Below are 19,737 nucleotides of genomic sequence, written 5' to 3'. Positions count from 1 at the left end.
GGCTTGGATCTTTTGCAGAAAAAAGCACACATGTTGATCTACCTACTTGCCATCTCCATTTGCCAACTATATTATAAAATCCTAGTTAAATTATTGAAAAAATAATATCTCCCTGCAATTTACGTAAAAAATAAGCCTGCCAAACAAAAGAAAGGGACTTACCTATTACTGGCCTGATCAATTATATGTAATCTGGTTTCTGAAAACATTACTCCAAGATATGCTTTTCACTTATCTGCTTCTATGTCCTTTAGCATCACAGCATAAGTACTACAATTAACAGTTCCATCATTACAAAATGTATGTATTTACTGTTCTGGCTGACCTTGGATTTATAGACATAATAAAATAATATCCAATAACTCTTGGCAAAACTATTAAGATGAGTTAGGCATCAGCCTGTGTATTTAAAGACACAGGCTCTACTACTATGAATCATCAACGTTCTCCTTTATCTGTTCCAACGTTCATCACAAATGAGACACAAAGCCTCTCACTGAGTTCTGTAATCTTTAGCTCTGACTCAGAGGGCTGTTCCCTAGCCTTTGGTTTTCACAGCATCCTGTGCTACTTTTGTCAGTTTGGGAGAACTGCTCTGTTGTCAAGCAGAAACGTTTCTGTTACGAATACATTCTGCTACAACTCCTCCTAGGGTGAGTACTGTTAAAGACAAGGTGTGTTATCAAAATGTATTTCTAGCGTTAACAACAAAACTGACATTACTTCTTACATTTTGTTGTCAGAGTTAAAACCAGAGTGGGTAAGCTTAGTATGGGCCACGTCTCTCACATATATTGGTACTAAAACCATTTACCCATTTCTCATAGGAGGATATTTTTGTACCATATGGCTTGATTTTCAATTGTATGCACTATATTTAGCTGGTTAACCTGAAGACATTTAAAAATGCCGGTTTGGCTGTCTCTCCAAATTATCTTTCTGTTTTGAGGCAATAAAAATGAATGAGAAATAAGAGTATGGTAGACTTGAGTTATTTATCTCATTGCTATCTATTTTACAACAAAAAAGCAATTTTCCATTATAATTGCAAATCTTAGAACAGAAGGATATAAACATTTAATTACATTTTTTTTTAAAGGTGAAATTTTAACAGTGGGACTTAAATCCCATTTTCACATCAATTTTTTGTTTGGTGTAAAACAGATAGTAGCACCCAGTTTCACATAATTTATAGCCACATTTTATAAGCTTCTAAGTAACAACAAGTCCTTGGATAGTCTGATAGGGGCCACTTAAAAGACCTTCAACGGACAAAAGACCTTTCCACAACTCTTACAGTGTATGGGTGAGGGAGGTCATGTTGAGGGCAAATTTAAGATGGTTGCAATTTACTCCTATTCTAAGGTCCCTTTATGCTACTAAAGTGATGTAAATGTTTAAGTCAGAAGCACATTTAAAATTACCAAATGAAAGGGGCTAATCTCCAAAAGCTCCCTGCCCTATTTTTTTTTGGCAGAGAGACAAGTTTTTAAGCTGCCATAACTGAAAGGTAGAAATTGTCCTTAGCAAGAGCCAGTTTCTAGTGCCGTTAAGATCTACAGAAGAAATCTACTGAAATCCCTTGTTGAGCTTCACCCTTTTCTTTCCCATCTGCTGAAAACTGTTTAATATATTACACACTGTCTAAGAAATTTTCTTCTTCCTAACAGGATTTAAACACTTTACTTTTATAAATTATTAAGAACAGGATATGTTATGAACTATTAAGCAAAATACATTACTATTTTAAGAAAATATACATGAAAGGAAATAAATCGGAACAATGCTTCAATGTTGTGAAAGCCAAATAAGAAAATCTAAGCAATTCTTGTTGATATACTTCCACTGACCAGGATCATCACACTGACATACCTCCTGTTTCAAGCACAAATCAATCAACTCAAACACACACTTGTGTCAATATGATAACAGACGTTCAACTCTTTGGTCAGTCATAGTGTGACTGCCTGGCTCTACAGCAAGGCTTTTCATAATCAAAAGGTATACCTTGTGCTCTAAAATCAGGACGAAAGAAGACCACCTCACAGGATCATCTGCTGAGCATGAAGTGCAAACAAATAAGGAAAGGGAATAAGTCATAAAAGAATAAAATCCACAGACTTACTTCATGCACAGTGTTTAGCTAAGAAGCAACAAGAATGAAAACATTATGAAAACATAGCTTTTAGGTAGTAAATTCAGTATTAAACTATTAGTGACATTAACTAATATGAAAAAGTACAGCAGATGTAGATAGTGACATTGTATGCAACAAGGAAGATACTGTATTCTACCCTTTCCATGCAATTAAAGACTGCTTAAAATCTCTTTGAAGTCCATTTCTGATGGCTGTGATTGATATGAGCTTAACAACTGGAAGAGAAGAAAGGAAGAAACCTAAGAAATGTACTTGTAGAGTTTTTGCATTTTGCCTGTACTTTATTCTTTAATGTTCTGAAGCTGCTCTTGTTAACTAGAGTCCCCATTCAGCAAAGCACTTAATCACATGCCAAAATTTCATTTATTTCAATGGAACTTCAGCTTTGGATTAAGTGCTTCACTGAATTATATATAATTTTTCACTTTCCCTTACTTCTTTATGAACTTAATTGCTCAGAGTAATGTATTACTCAGTGTAAGGTAAACTGTTGGTTTTAGGCAGGTGACACAATATCTGGAAACATCACTGTCATTTAATTAAAATAATTGATAAACTCTTAACTATGCATAATGATGTGAATTGCAGTAATAATAAAGCTTCATTTTCCTTAATAGTTTTCAAAAAGGAAGGATGGAATGAGAAGGCATCAATATTGCTAGAACTCTGTGATCAATGCCAATGGAAGAGTAGAACACGTAATTTGACTGTTTAAAAATAATCTTATTTTCCATCCAGATGTTACAAATTAACTGAAAATTTACTAATTGCATAGGAAAAGTTACATAATTTTGATGAATTATCGTAACATACTCATTCTTGTTACATTTTGACAAAATGTAAAGAAACTGATCTGTACACATGCATTCATATAAGTTGCTATTTCTATTCACGCTGCATTTTTTAATGTCATTAATTCATCTGTAGCTATTCACTAATTCTCTGTTGTTTAAGGAGTTCCTAAATTTCAAAAGGTCTTAAGTGCCTTTAAAATGTACCTACCTAGTTGCACATCAGAGGAGAATAAGGAGTGAACTGAAAGACTTCAGTGTCTGTCAGGATTATAACTTCCAGCTTCAACCTTCTCTTGTATTTTGGGTGAAGAATGACTGAAGAATTATTCTTCCCGGAATCCTTTGCTCATCGTCATCTGCCCTGCCTAACTTAATTTCTCTGCTTGTTAGGAGAAACAAAACTTTTGTGGAACTATCTATTTCATTACCTTTTCTTCTTTTGAACCCTATTCTAGCTTAAGGATACTGTGACTGATTTGGGTCTCATTTCTCATGCCACCTTTCCTTGTCCTGTAGTCAAAAAGATAATGCCAGTGAATATTGATACTAAGAAATTATGTAGCTTAAGGAAAAGGTGGGAGGTGCATCTCCAATAGGAAGATCTATTAGCATAGATCAGGGTAAACTCATTGGAACAGAGATAAAAACAAGGATCATAACTAGGTCTGTAAAATACACGGCCAGATTTAATCAGTATACTTTGTCAAAAAAGAAAAAAAAAGAGTAGTTTGGAGCAAATGTGTAAGGCAGTAAATGTGAACATTTTATTTCTAAAAGTGACAGGAGCTTGTCTGGAAAAGAAAAAAAGAATGGTCACAGGTCAAAATGGTATTTCTGCACCAGAAATAAAAGAGTAAGGTGAAATAGTTGGCTCCTGCCATGGAAACAGTAACTGTCAAAGAATCTCAGTACTCCGTAGAAAGTCACATACTGTTATCAGTAAGGATTTTCAAATAAAGTGAAAAGCAAGTAGAAGAATTTGCAGGTGACTTTTCCCCCCTTGCTACATACAAGAGGGCTGTGGAAATGTAGGAGTCATCAGAGCCCAGACATATAGCTTAAGGAATAAATTAAATATTTGCATGGATAACAAGAATAACTAGTCATAAAGTTGCTTTAGTCACAAGGACTAGATGAAGCAGTGTGCAAAACATTAGCCTTAAAATGGTTTTACTTCTTATATTTGAAATAATTCCATGAGTTAGACTTACAGTAAACAAATACTTCAGAAGAAAACTATTTGCAAGGTAGACTGAGACACAATTATATTTTAAATTATTTTACTCTGTACATTTTTCTAGTGCTAAAAGCCATACACAGCAGAGAAAGTTATAAAGGACAACTTTTAATATCAGTCTAATACAAAACATTTTCACTATGACCTCAAATTAAAATTTTTAGTACAGTGTTCTTTTAATCTAGTTCAGTTCCTTGATCTTACTTTCACACAGCTCTACTAGCAGTTGTGCCAGCACAACAGAAGGGATGGCACAGGGTGGGAACAGCAGCCAGGGGAGGGGAAGGCAGGAAAGAAGTGGTCAGAATTGGATAAACTAACCTTGCTGCTAAAGAAATGAGTCCATTACCAACATCAACACATACAGGTAGTGTTGCTCCCCTTTACTGCAATTGTTTATAGAAATACAGCTACATGTGACAGTGTACAGCTGCAAACCCAGGACTAAATCAGTGAACTAAAGCAACTAGCTAACATGGTATTTTTAATATATTATATGAACACACATAAACAAAGTTAACTGGAAGAGCTTATCAGCAGGAAAATACTCTTACCAGTATTAGTCAATAGAATGAGTGAGGTTCAGCTTTGAGCAAAAGACACATCTCTTGTAGGAGGAGGTGAAGAGCTGATAAAACTGTCATCTTCAGGGGTAGATTCAACAGCTGACAATGATTCATAATACTCATCCTCTCCATCCAGTACCTTGATTTGGCTTGAAAATAAACAAACAACACTCCTTAAGGTAAATACTGTCAGTATCTTCAGAAATGTGGCTGTAAAAATGAAAAGCCCTACTCTAAGAATGGGAAAAAAAAGATGGGATGATTTGAGAAAGATACAGCTTTTATATATATTCCAACTGCTATTACATTTTATATTCTGAATGGTTCTGAGGATCTGGGAAATGCAATATCATCTTTCAGTTTGGGAGTATAGAATGATAGAACAACTACTTGCGCCAAATGGGCATTTAATTTGAGCAATGTGGTTTTTTTTTGTCTGTGTATGTTCCACAAATAGGGTATGATTTTGGTATCGTATTTCAGATGATGGTTTGCTATGAATATGAACCAAAGACTACACAATCCATTTTTGGGAAAAGCCCTATTGACAGCAAGGGGCTTTCATTTGTCTGTGATGTATGATGAGCACTGCAGTCTGATGATAGTGGTTTTATTCTCAGAATACAAAGTTTTTTAAACTAAGGGAGGGAGAGAAAAGAAACCAAATCTTGCACAGTCTTGCAAAAAGTTGGACTTTAGCTTGACTCAAAGACCTCTTGGTCATAAAGTTACATTCAGATGTTTAATAAAAACCAGAGGAAGAAATACAGAAGGCTCTGGTAAATTTTTGGACTAAATGTGTCTGTAAGCACCCATCAGTTCTCTCTGATGCATGTGATCAGGCAATGAATATGCTGGCAATTGTATAGGAGCCAGCCTAGTTCATTCTACCTATACCAGGAGGTAACTGCTCATGTAGCAATGGGAACTGTCTCAGTTCAACAGGGAAGGAGCAGTTCCCTTTTGTGCAGAGTGGCCTCTCTGTCAGCTCCTCACATGTGCTCCCCCAGGAAGAAAAGAGGCCCACTGTGAGTGTGCTGCTGTGGGGCTGGCAGGGCTTCTGGCACTGTTCTAGGTCACAGGCCTTCAGTCCTAACACCCTTCATCTGGCACCTTCCACTAGTGTGAAATACACTTCAAAATATGGACAATGCTATTTTTTTGGTAGTAATAGCACACAGAGAGAGCTGGGGAGAGTATTTTGTAAGAATCAGTTCTAGTGTCTGCAGACAGCAGTACATGCAAGTTTTACATTTCCTACTGCAGAAAATGTCCAGTGTCAATGCACAGAAATATGTTAATTGTTTATTTTTAGAAACCTCTCTAGAAAGTTTTGCATATTCTGTAATATCACAAAGGACTTCTTCTGTTTACAGTTGCTTAGAACTAAGAAGACAGATATTTACCCAAGTTTTCTTGGCTTCCTCTTGCTCCCTTGATATTCTAGAGTTCCCTGTGGAGAGGGCCAAGAACATACAGTCAAAGCAAAGCAGCAAGTCGTTAATTTTTAATTCAAAGTGATTTTGTGTTGAATGCAAGCAGATGCTGATAATATCAGAAGTCACAGCATAATTTTTTTGATCAAAGGGCTCAAGTGAGCCTGATGAAGCATGCATCTTGCTCGTCTTTGATAAACCACATCAATTATTCACCGTGAAGGCAGACATCCTGACATGAAAGCAACAGATAAAGAGCATAAGCACATGTTCAAGACGAGAGCAGAAGAACGTGGGGGTGGGGCTGGAGGGGCCGAAACAGGTATTAATAACAGAATTATTAACTGGAAACAAAGCCAGTAAAACAGCTTTATTGCCACTTTGAACTCACATTTAACTGGTTATAGTACATGTTATCCTCAGGGCTATTCAGCATTTTGGGCTGCTGACATCGTCGACGAGGTGTTCTCAGCTTCTGTTCAAGACAGTTTTCTGAACCTACAGTAAGATAACACAATTTAGTTTTAAGCTGTGCCAGGTGCTGTGAACGTCTTAGCACATTTTAGTCTGTAAACAGTCTTTTCTTCTGTCCTATTTGGTCCTGGATTTATTAGCAAGTCTGTTCTATTCAAAGTAAGCAGACAGAAACTTGGGAATCTTTGTTTTCTCTTTTGAAACTTAGCTCAAATGCAAGTTTTTATGCAGAACTTAATTTTCACTTTTGAACATTTTTTATTCTTCTGTGTATCTTGATCACACAGTTCCTTATTCCTTTCACACTCTTCCTTAATATCTTCTGTTATCTAAGCAGGAAATGAGGTATATTGTGACTAGCTAGGAACATATCATTCAGCAGCAACAAAATAGTTTTTCTACAGTAGACAGTAATAAAGTCTCTTGACTGATGTGACTCTGTCTATTATCATCATTTTCTTTATATAAAAAGGCTACCTTCTTGACATGGCTCTCCGTTTAATCAGATTAAATGAATCAGTTTGGAATTACACTTTCTTCATATAATTTGTGATTTGATGTAAAGTAACAGTTGCTTAAAGTCATCTGGAAAGCAGAATTTAAAGATGAAGGAAGTATTTCAGAAGGGTTTCTGAAAAGATCTATCAGCTTGCTAAGTTTTCAGTTTTTTTGGTTTTGGCGGGTTTTCTTGGGTTTTTTTTTTGTTGGGTTTTTTGAGGGGGGAGGGTGTGTGTGGTTTGGTTGGTTGAGTTTTTTTAAGTATTATGGAGAAGAGACATTATGGTGTGCTATATTCTATTTTACCAGGTATTTTCCATGGTACATACTTTGGATTACAAGGTAACTATTTTCATAAAGCTGGTAAGTTACTACAAGATACTGTAGGAGTAAGGAAAGGTGATTTACTTTTAAGATGATTGTCCCAATGCCTTTGACTTTTCTCATATCTCCCTGTAAAAATTATTTTAGAGTCAGGATGACTAAAAACAGGGTTTGGTAGCACTGAAGCAAAAATATACATCTTATACATTTGCATTCCATACTGCACAAGGAACTTGCTCCAATACAAAAGAACAGCACAAAGATCTAGTAGCATGAGTTCCTTTAAACACTTCAAAACTGAAGTTAATATGGCTTTTGCAGATGCAGGGCTCTAATCTGACAAATCCACTGACAAGATCTGGCCTTAAGAAGCAGGTAACATTACAGAGGAGGTTTATTATGTACTCAGGCTTATAGTTTGTACCTGCAATCTGAATGAGGTAGAGGAGATGTTTGAACTTTGGCCTTTTCAGCCAAAAGACTGACTGTTCTGAGAGATTTTTGCTCTTTCACTTTCTTCCTCTCAACAATAAAATTTAAAAAATATTAATTTCCTCTCAGTGTGCAACTGCAGTGTCTGCATGGGAGAGGAGCACTTGTTCCATTCCATCATAACACCTGGCGGGGGGGGATGGTGGGTTAAATGACCACCAGGGAACTGACTGCAGAGCTGGGTCTAAAATTCAAACCCAGTTTTATAGAGAAAGGTTATATTTATCCACTAATAAAAAAACACTTTTAAAATAATACACTCAAGCTGCTTGCTAATTTAATACCTAATGCTTCAATACTTCATACTTTCAAGTTAAGTACGCCTTTTTATTTTTGCTAAAGAGATTGTGATGGCTGAGCCAGAACCTTTGCTACTTGCCGATATTGTATACAAACAGACAAAGCAGAAGCTGTACCAGAAAATACTTCTGAGGAAATTGGGTGCCCAAATAATATCTGGTTTTTTGAAAGATTTTTTTACTATGATTGAGATAGGATATAAACGCAATTTTGTTCTCTCTGAAGTCTGAAAATGTTGCAGAAACCTGTCATAACTACATTCTAACCTCTCTCTGCTCTGAAAGTTTGACTCAAATTGATCTTAGCGCTTCCTCCCTCAGGACAGCAGGGTCTTCAGTTTTTGTAAGCAATATTTTCAGTCACAAGGCCAGCTGAGTTTTTTCGTACAAAAATGTAGTTTTTGAATACCTCTGTATGATTTTTTTAGTCTAGAAAGAGGCTGGTATGAACTCGGGTACTCACTGCTCTGCATAATTTCACACACCTCTCTGCAGCTTGTCAGAAGTAAAAACACAGCACACAAATATTTAGAAATTTTTAGACAGTACAATAATGTGATAGGGTAGGTTGTTTTTCTGTTCCCCTAAGTGATCTTGAGGCCTTCACATGTTTTCTTTTTCAAAACACACATATACATAAGCTGTTTTTAAAATGTATTTAATTCATTAGGATCCTGAGTCACTAATATTTTGCTCTACCTTTTTATCCCAACACTTAATTATTTCTGTGTATCCTATGGGTGGTCTACAGCTTGTGTTCTCCAAAGGAAATACCCTTTCAGTGGTCCCATTTGTCTTAGTTGCACACTACATGAACAGTACAAAATCTGGTAACATTTATCATGAACTACCATATCTGGAGAAAATGGTATTAACATGTGCTCAACACTCAGCAGCTGAATAGGCATTTTAAATTCTGTTCTAAAATACTTTGCTTTGATGACAAAATTGAAGCCACCAATAAGAAAAAAGTCACTTGTAATTTAATAGCAATAGTAGCAACACCACTATAATTAACAAGGTATTGTCTATACTGCACAGAAATTGTGCCAAGTCCCTCTGGCATGTCCAGGCTCCTTAGTTTCCTACAGATTTACAAACCAGATGAGAGGGTAAGCACATGCACTTTCTTCAGGTTGTCCTTTAGCACCACTTTAAAAAAGAGATCAGACCCCCTTTTGGTCTGGAAGGCTCAGAAATTCCTTAGGTTACAATTTCTTATTTGATAAATCACTTACTGCAGTGCAGGAATAACAGAGAGTAGGCAAAATATTTTCTGCCAAGTGCACTATGTCAGCTGATCTAAGTGTAGAGTAGCTGAGGTTCTGAGCATCCTCGCCTCACTTGAGCTCAGAGAGGCTGGCACACGGGTGAGCAGGCTCATGTGGATGCTTCCCTAAACACACCACAAAACTGATGTAGCTTACAGTGATGGGAAATAGAAACTGGCTACTGGGTCAATCTGTTGGAGTAGAAAGTATTTGTAAGTAAAGAAACTGATGGTGTTACTGTTTAGAACTCTATTACCACTGTTGGTTATCCTTTTTATTTCTTTGATACATACGAGCCCAAGCCAAAAAAAAAAAAAAAAAAAGACTTGCAGAGCTCAGACAGATTAAAAAGATATATATTTTTCAAGTAAATGTGAAGGCAAACATTTGAGATGCATTTTTATGAATTGGGAATTACATAGCTGGAAAGCAGTGTCTCCAGGAGAGACTTGGGAACTGCAGATACTCAGCTGAATATGAAATAGACTGGTTGTAAAGAAGGGAAGACTACTCAACAGAAACAGAAAAACAGTTTTATTGTTGTGTACAGAATTATTTTAACATGGATTCAATAAGGGCAGAATGTTTTGAAAATAGGAACAATTTGATCTCTGAAAAATCTGCCATATGTCAAGAAATATAAGAAGATTGTTCTACTTCATTATTTTCAAAAGAAGGTGAAGAGGTGATCTGAAGCAATCGTAAACCCCTATATAGAAGGTGGAGGGTTTTTCACATTCAAAACCAAAAGTCTAGACTAACTAATGGTTAGAAGCAGAAGAAAATTTTAGACCAGAAATACAGCACATACTGAAAGCAATCAACTGGGAGAAAAAATATTTAGCAGTATGATGGAAACTCAGGTTGAAACTAGAAACTTTTAGAAAAGGCATGTTTTGACTTAAGCAAAAACTATTGAAGATGTGATAGAGAGCACATCTATTTTAACAAGAATTCATTTCTCTAATATGATTTTTATCAGAAGTCTCAGTCTGCAGAAGATCTATATTGATCTTTTAAATTCTGGGACTAGTTTCTGAATTTTCACATGATTCTTCTTTGCTTTCGTATGGCTGAAATGGAAATACTTTTCTTCAGTTAGCCATTATATCCATTATACTGATATTTTTAAATGCTATCTCGTGGCTTGGAGATAATTAGCACATTTCTTTTATCATATTTAGAAGATTTTTCTGTTTAAAAATCCATCCTTTCCATAACCGTGCAAAGGACTCTTTCAGAAATGCAGTAACTGCCAAGCAGTAAGATTTGACAAAAGACTTCAAACTGCTCTGTAGCACTGACACATGGACTTTTGCATCTCGGATTTGGGCCCTGACCAATACTTTTAAAACAGTAATGGCAAAAATGTATTTTTCTAATGACTTCCCACGTGGCAGATGACTCCACTTGATATTCAGTGAAGATCTCATCTTAGATGTCTTCATGGTCCTGATTTTCTTAGTATTGAAAGCATGAGCACCAGGCGGCCATGTCAGAGGAACACAATCATCAGATTTTGCTTGCTGAAATGAAGTTAGGGTCTCCGTAAACTCTTAATGACTAAACTCTTGCTTCAAAAACCTCTTGATGCTGATAATCTTGCCAAACATTGCTAATTTTTCCTATATGGATAATTCTGCACAGAAATTAACTGCATTTGGAACTTGTAAAAGAAACTTACGTGAATCAGATTGTTTTAAGGGTAGTGCAGCACACCTGGGGCGCTAAACACTGGTTGACATCTTACTTTTTTTTGCAAGGAATGCACACAAAAGTTTTTTGCCAATGTGTCAGTGCCCCAAAGAGGCTGTGTTGCCAATTCCCTTGCTGAAGGGACTTCATCCACCACAACACATATTGAAGAGTGGAGCTGAGCACACTCATTTTCCATCTGAAGCCATTTACCCAAGCAAGTTTGGGAGGGGTTAGTCTTCTTTTCTGCTATAGGTGAACACAAACCTGGTATCACAGGAAGGGTAGTTTTTTCCTAATTTCTCAAACAAGGAGATTTAGAGTATGAAAAGGGGCAGTTTGTCAAAGGAAAGGTAAGGGGGCCATTTAAGGAATCATATATATTATTAACAGAGTAAGCAAATAAAGTAGAGAAATCACTATGACAAGAAAAATAGTAAGCATGTAGCTGATTTCCAATCTATAATATCAGATGAAACATGAAAGTGCAACCCTTAATTATAAGCAAATATTAGCACAGACTCATGGGATCTCATCATAACATCTCAAGGTCTACATTCATGAAAATTTAAGCAATGTTTAAAATCATGTTAATTTGTTCTTTGTTTGTTTCTTTTCCTGCCAGTCTAATTTATTCCAAAAGACTTTGGTTCTCAAGCCTGGATATATTGATCATGCCTATGTAAAGCATTGTTATAGCCTGGGGAGAAGACTTTTGTGGGAAAAACTTGTCTTTGTTCTCCTTTGATAATTTATATGTATTTTGATGTTTTCAAGTTTCCATTTTTGAATCATTTTTCAAGGCAGCAAGTTAACTTCACTGTCCCTCTTGAAGTCTTAGGCAGATGCAGAAATGACCTCACAGACAACGATAATATACATCCTCCTGGACTGCATGCTAGTGGATAATAATGTGCAGCATGTTGACTTCAACTCATACAAATGTATTTTCCTTCCTTTTCTATCGCCATGATTCTCCACCATTTGCACAAATTTTTATCATACCTTAAGAGCAAAACAGGAATAAAATGGGAGTAAAATGAAAACTGCCTGGGAAGCAGAGTGAATACTCCAAGCAGTTAGTCCCCATTGAGCTCCTGCTGCGTTTGCCGGCCATACTCAATCCCGTTAGTGCAGAACTATCCTGCATATCCCTCTACTAAGCTGCAGTCAGTGTGACTTTAGTATGAGCACACATTAAGAGACACCTGGCCCACATCACAAGGTATTTGTACATTGCCTGTTAATGCTACCAACTATAAAAGTATCAGAAGCAAGGACAGGATAACAGGTCTAATAGGCTTCACTAAACACACACTGAAATCTGTAGCTTCACTTGGAAATAATGAAGTTACCCTGTCTGTGCAACATACTATAAACTCAATTATATTATGGTAGTTCTGCAAAAATGCTGGAGACTGATAGAAAATAAACACATGGTCTCTCCAAGATTTTAATCTCAGTACAGGCAAAACCACACCAAGAGACAACAACAGAGTGAGAATAAAGAGCAAGACTCCTTGGTGACTTGAGGAATAAGATATGTCTTCATTATGTTCATTTCCCTTCTGGAGTTAGTAAGAGGGAAAAGAGAAAACTATAGGAAAGAGGAAAAAGACAAAAAAAAAAAAAATTAAGTAAGGTACTGAGAAACTGAGGAAAAGAAGAAAAGGGAATAAAAACCATTAAAGTGCAGCAGTAGAACCTATGTTCTGGCATCAGAAGATTAATGTAATAATATCAGGATCCTGGAGGCATATTGACATAATACTATTAATAACTGTAATTCTCTCCAGAATATTTCATACTTACCCACCAGCTTCAGATGTCTGCAAACGTTCAATAAGGCCATCTAGTCTGTTGATATAATGACATCAAGTATGATGGGAACCATTCCTGCCACCAAATTCCCTTGGTCCCTTCCTGTACTTAAGAATGTCCAGGAATATTTATAGGAGCTGACACTTTTCATGCCGCTAGTGACAAGCAAGCATGGAAAGAACAATAAATCAGATGTGCTTTGAGGAGTTACAAGACCTCAGCCCTTGCTAAGTCACAAAATATCTTACTGAATCTTCACGTAAGTGTTGCTAATGGAAAGGATGCTACCTACTTTTAAAAATATATATATTAATGCTTAGAAAGAATTATTAATCCTTAGCAACTCCAGTGTACTTAAAACTCTTACCTGGATTCATTATGTAAGAATAATAGATTAGACTTAATAATTTTCAGTGTGAAGTGCTTGGTAGTCTACAGCTCAAATGTAGTTATCCAGTTCACTGAACACACAGAATCTGAAGGAGTAAAAAATCCTATAGAAAGATATAAAACAAAACAAAACCAAGCTTCACTATCACCTTGGATCCCCCACATGATTGTGGTGAACTAGAATTCTGTTTATTCAGATGGAGTGTGCTCACAGTGCCAAGAGCCATAGACTGCTAGGGAAATTAGTGTAGCCCCTTTGATGTCATGTGCATCCCAGAATCTGTAACAACTGCTGAATCTGTGAGCATATCCTTTTGTTTATAACCCTAAACAGAACCATTTGAAGACACACACTGAAAGAACTTGTAACAGAAGCAATGCATTTTCTCCCACCCAGTGATTCATTACGTACAGCTTCATTTTGGATACTGCAGTTATGTGCGAAGCCATATGCTTCAGATTATAAAGCACACTAAGCAAACCAGAAGTTTTTCAAGATGGTATGTAAAGGCTGATTTTGCATCTGTTTGTTGCCAATGACCTAGATGACACTGTAATTAGAACAACAAATATTTTATGTGAAATCAATCATTTAGCTGTCTCTGAAGCCTGAGACAATGGCTTTTAGATACACTTTGTTGGGAAACAAGATCCATAAATAGTCAGAATCTTGGCTTTTGCTCGTTTTTTTCTTTCCAGCACAGTTCTGATCCTCCAGTATTTGTCAGTTCTTTCAGTTTCTATTGTGAGTGATTTGACTGTAGAGGAAAAAAGGCAGAGCTTAAACAAAGCATACTGAGAACTGAACTACAGTGACTAACACGGGTAAGATTCAAACCTGTCAGCAAACAGCATGCTTCTACAAGTATAGTCCAGAAGATGTCTTCCTATGTGCTGAATATAAAGAAACCCTTATAAGCCCTGCACATAATAACATATAATAGCAGGTTCCAGCAGGTTCCTCCAGCGTAGCAAACAGTCAAAGTCCAAGAGGACTTTTTTACACAAATACAGGGTAAAAAAAAATCATGCCAAACCATCTCAATGGCAGAAACTATTTCTGGACAATGCAGAAAACTTAACTGATCATTATTTTTCTTTCCCTCCTCAAGCTTGACGCAAGGTGGTTGTGGAAGTTTTTGGTTAATTAATAAAATCATGGCCTAGGTTGGAAGGAACATTAAAGATCATCTGGTTTCAACCCCCCTAATATGGGCAGGGACATCTTCCAAGTTGCTCAGAGCTCCATCCAGCCTGGCCTTGAACACTTCCACAGATGAGGCATCTACAAATTCTCTGGGCAACCTATTCCAGTGCCTCACCAGCCTCAGAATAAAGAATTTCTTCCTAATATCTAATCTAAACCTATTCTCTTTCAGTTTGAAGCCATTCCCTTTGTCCTGAAACTACATTTCCTTGTGAAAAGTTCCTCTCCATCTTTCTTGTGAGCCCTCTTTTTAGATACTGAAGACTGCAATTAGGTAATTCCAAAGCCACCTTTTCTCCAGGCTGAACAACCCCAATTGTCTCATCTTTTCTTCATTGGAGTGGTGCTCCATCCTTATAGTCAACTTAGTGGCCCTCCTCTGAACTTGGACCAACATACTGATGCCTTTCCTGTGCTCATAAATCCAGAGCTGGATGCAGCATTCCAGGTGGGATCTCACAAGAGCAGAGGTGCAGAATCACCTCCCATGATCTGCTGGCCATGCTGCTGAGGATGCATCCCACAATACAGCTGGCTGGTGATCTTTTCAGAAGAGATGGTTACTGATGAAAACCAGCTCATTCTGGTTGTGCTGGAATTACTACATATCATAGCCTATTTCCTAGTTCTAGAAGACCTGGTTAATACAATAGCCACCAGGTGATAAAAAATACATCTCACATTATCATGTGAGCTACGTGATGTCTCTCTCTCTATTTGAACAATGTTGTATGATCACTACAAGTTAATGAAGAACTTCACAGCAGAAAAACCTACCGAGAGCAATTAAATATAAAGAGATCACTTCCAGATCAAGAGATCCCTGAGCCACAAACTGTGTTGGGCTGGAGAGTGTTCTGGGCAACTATCTCTGTTTGCCCTACTTTTATACTATACCCTAGGCTTTTCCTCTTGGTTACTGTGAGAAAGAGAAAATTAGAATAAATAGACTTGGATGGGACTGGAAATGTTCTTTTTTATGTGTGGGTGGGTTTTTCTGTTTGTTGATTTTGTGTGTGTGTGTGTGTGTGTGTGTGCATAAGGTTGCTAATATTCAAATGACCAGGAAAGAGATCCACTTAAAACAAATACATTCAAGCAGACCAAATCCCTAAGAGGCACCTGAAATGGAGGCTGAGGTAACTTCTCACAAGGAAAATATCAGATTCTTCACTGTAAAGGTATTTAAAGATCAACTTTAACTGTTTATGGCAGGAAGGTTGTATTACATTTGCCCCTTTGCTAGCAGTGCACCAGATCAGCCTGAGTTTCTGGAAGCTGAAGCTGAAATTCCATGCAAAGATGAAGACAAAGGAAAGCCAGTAGTTCTTTAGCTTTCTGCACATGCCCCATTTTTGCTTTGCCATGAGTTTTATCTGAGGTACTAGTCCTAAAGTAGAAACACCTACCCTAGGGACTCCTACACAGGCATCATGCACTCAGAGCTTTGCCACAATGCAAGCTTGTCTCTTCAGCATCGTGCCATGGTTGGGACTCAGACTGTTGATGTAGTTTATTTATTTAGTGAAGTTAACGAACATAGAACTAGAAAAACTCTCATGTGAATGTTTTGTCCTTCCAGGTCTTCCAAAGGAAAACCATGCACCATGTCAGAGGTATGAGAAATTTTCAAAACTGCTCAGAAACAAAAAGCTTTCCAAAAAATTCTCACAAACACAACATAAACAATGAAGCAACTCATGATACTTCTGCACAAGTAGATGGCAGCTATTTCTTCAAAGAATTAGGATGAGGATTTAGTCAATATGATTAAATAAATAGCCTTGGCAACTTTAAAATACAAATCCTAAATAACATGACAGTATCATAAATTTTAGAGATAGTCTCCAAAACACATTTGGAGCTACTAGTACACAAGTTTTCAAACTGCAGATTGTGGATCTTAAGAGCTGCATCTTGTGTGTTAATATGCTTCAGAAAACTCACTGGACACTTGGCACTGGTTCATCTTTTGGATGCTAAGAAAAGGAAAGCATATGGGGAAAAAGATGAAACAAACATGAAAAGTAAACAGTGAGATTAACTTTCAAAAACAGTCAAAACATTCAGTGCATTAAAGAAGAGTAACAAATCACAAATACTTTCCTAGTACTATTTCTGTACAGAGCCAACTACTGAATTTGCCAAAAATGCATCGAACAATTGTGAGGAGTTAGTCTGTGCGATCAAAAGTAGGGCAAGAGGCAATCTGTAAGTTCACACTCTATTAAGATATGGTTCATAATGGTCTGTGTTTCAGAGTTGCTGTTGTAGCATATAGCCTGGATACATTTAAAGGTAATCCCTCACCTTCTTCCAAACTGTAATAATAGCATTTTTATCCCATGCCCTCAGAGATTAAGCCACTTGATTGACTTTGAATTCCGGACACACAGGAAATTTGTATTAATTTAGCATAATGATGAGGCGCAATAAAGGCTCTGTGGAGCCACAACAGCACAGTCTCTAAGGTTTTGTTTGTTACAGAAACACAATTTGCATATCTAAAGGCTTGAAACCATGGGTCCATATTGATACAACTAGTATCTCAAATTTGAGTGTAGCAGATTCAGCATATATTTCAAAGAATAAATGGTAGAAGCCCAAGATAAAATTCTCAGTAGATTTCTTCATTAAGAAGGAAGGTCTTTTTCTGAATTCAAGGTAGTTGGCAGCAGTAACTTTTAAAGGAGGTATGAAAGCAAGCTTGACTGAAGCATGTAAAAATACGATTAGTTAGATATTTGCTTCCCTGGTGTTGCTACAGTACATTGGTGTGACATTTGTAAATGTTGGAAGTAAAGGAGGTATCTTGACTAGACAAAGGAAACTAATGCTGCTGACCTAAGTTCTACAGCAATCAATTTCTTTAAGGGGTTGTTATGTGCTACTGAGACCCTCAATTAGTGATAGCTCAGAAGTGATCTACATATCAAACTCAGGCCACTAAATTCTGAAGGAATATTTTGAAAGAAAAACTGAAGAAGCATAAACAAACTACTCAGTCAATGACAGATTTTGAAAAATAAGCAGGATTAGAAAAAAACCTCCAGGCTTTAAAGATGTCTGTTAACCTGTGAAAGGGCATTTAGGTTTGTTTATTGTACTACTTCCAAATCCAAATCACAACCTTTTATTGACAACTCACACTATGAATCTAGTGGAATAATGCTAGACACATATAAAAATAAAGGCTCATAATTTTCAGTGTTGCAGTTCCTTATCTTTCATCCTGAAGTAGTGGATGGGAGTGCCCAGTACTACCAAAGTAAATTCAGAAAATGTAGAAGAGATCTTTAAAGCAAAGTGAGGGAGGTCTGCAAAGAATTCCAACCCTGGGATCTCAGTAATAATATAGCAAATTTTAGCAACACTACCTGTAGTACGAGTTTGAGGAGTGCAAAGCACACAGAATATGTATAATTTTTATCCAGTCTTTCCTAAATGCTTCTAAAGAAAATTTTGGTGAAGATTTCAGCTCATGGGAGCAGAAGAAGATGTACACATATGTGTACATATACAAATAAAGTAAGTTGACCTGCTGGTATTATAGTGACCTGCTTATGTGACAGTATGTTGTTTTGTTCTAAAAACACTGACCTTGACAGGGCACAGCTCACTGTATTATAGTCCCATCTGAACACAATCTTTCTACTTGAGTGTACTTTATAAAAATGCTAAATGCTATGGAATTAGTTAGATTTTTTATTTCGCTCATAAATAAATGAGCGAATGTGACTAATTCAAGTGACTTTGATGACATTTTATTCCTAAGAACGTGATGAACTCTTTTAGAAAAATAAGCACTGATTTCATGGTTCAAACTGAGGCACTGGAAAAGGCTGATTTTTAAACCATTACAGCTTACCCCTTCTAGAAAAGGCTCCTCTATAGTGTGTTACTGCAGGTATGAAGAATTTCATGTCACTCCAGAAAATACAGGTTAAGTGATTTCTGGAATTTTTTTGTGGAGTTGATTTTGATATGTTTTGATATTACCACAGATATCTGATTTTTTCTCAACCCCTTTCTTACAAGTCTATATTAGATTCTTGGCTGCTATTGAATAGCATATCCCTATAGACCAGCTTGTGATATAACATCAAAATCTGTTTGTGTCCTGATTCTGTACTTGGGTCTGTGGGTATTGCAGAGTATGCAAAGTTGTGAATTAACACTTTATTAATTACTGTGCACTAATTCCTTGTGTGAATGACCTACAAAGGACCGTACAGAATTACAACACGAACAAACCGGTGCATTGCAAGTGTACCTATTGCCACAGAATGCCACTTCTGATTTCTCTCTTTTGGATAGCCAGGAAGTATGGCCATATTAACATACTCTCTTCCATAACATATCCTACTTCTCAGTAGGACTAATTAGCTTAGGCACGGCACTGCACTCATCCAGCTATTCTGCCTCCGGGTCTGATTCACATCTAGCTGGAACAGCTTTGTGAAGCACGGATATGTGTTGAGTTGCTATATCATAAATTTATCTTAGGCTTACACTTTACTAACTTTCCCATGGAGACAAAACCCAAAAATCAGCTTTACCCTTGTGAACACAGTCATCAGAGTCTCCTACATCAGTAATACCAGAAAAATAATTAAAATATCCTGGCCCCAGCAGGATGGCTCATATCCTGAAAACAGTAACATGGGTGCACTCATTCACTACTAGAACTAGTTCCTCTGAAGTCAGTCCCAACATTAGCCATATGAATACAAGGGAAAGATTGGAACATATCAGAAAAGCACCTTAGAGAAATAAGAATAAAACAAAAAAGTGCAACAGAATTTAAAGTCCAGTCTTTAGAAAGGACTGGCTTAATTATTCCCATTATTAAAGAACACTGTGAAGTAAAAGGCTATGGGAACAGAGAAATATGCATTTCTCTTCACTCATAGAAGATACAGTAAATTTTTAAAGTTCATCACTCAATCTACACAATACTCAAATTAACTCATGAAGCAGTCATAAGTCAGAGATAACTGAGAGCCATATACTTTCTACCAACCCACAATAATATATAAGAGTACTTAAGGCTAACCTTTGATGAAAAATCCTTA

The 19,737-nt window shown here is 36.8% G+C and overlaps 1 protein-coding gene across 5 annotated transcripts in view; it reads right to left on the bottom strand.

Annotated features, from left to right (window-relative positions):
- Positions 1-3,696: 3,696 nt before the first annotated feature.
- Positions 3,697-19,737, bottom strand: part of MYO3B (myosin IIIB) — a 198,072-nt gene continuing 182,031 nt past the window's right edge. For all 5 annotated transcript variants that reach the window (XR_012056978.1, XM_072932222.1, XM_030278424.4 and 2 more), the window contains 3 exons: positions 6,583-6,689; positions 6,162-6,208; positions 3,697-4,904 (listed from right to left, as the gene is read on the bottom strand). Coding sequence is in view for 4 of the 5 variants with exons in the window: in XM_072932222.1 (XP_072788323.1) it covers positions 4,772-4,904; positions 6,162-6,208; positions 6,583-6,689 (287 nt within the window). In the remaining variant the exon portion in view is untranslated. The remainder of the gene's footprint in view (positions 4,905-6,161; positions 6,209-6,582; positions 6,690-19,737) is intronic.

The sequence above is a fragment of the Taeniopygia guttata genome, chromosome 7, assembly GCF_048771995.1.
Source record: "Taeniopygia guttata chromosome 7, bTaeGut7.mat, whole genome shotgun sequence".
NCBI lineage: Eukaryota > Metazoa > Chordata > Aves > Passeriformes > Estrildidae > Taeniopygia > Taeniopygia guttata.
This window is presented reverse-complemented; position numbering and strand designations above follow the sequence as displayed.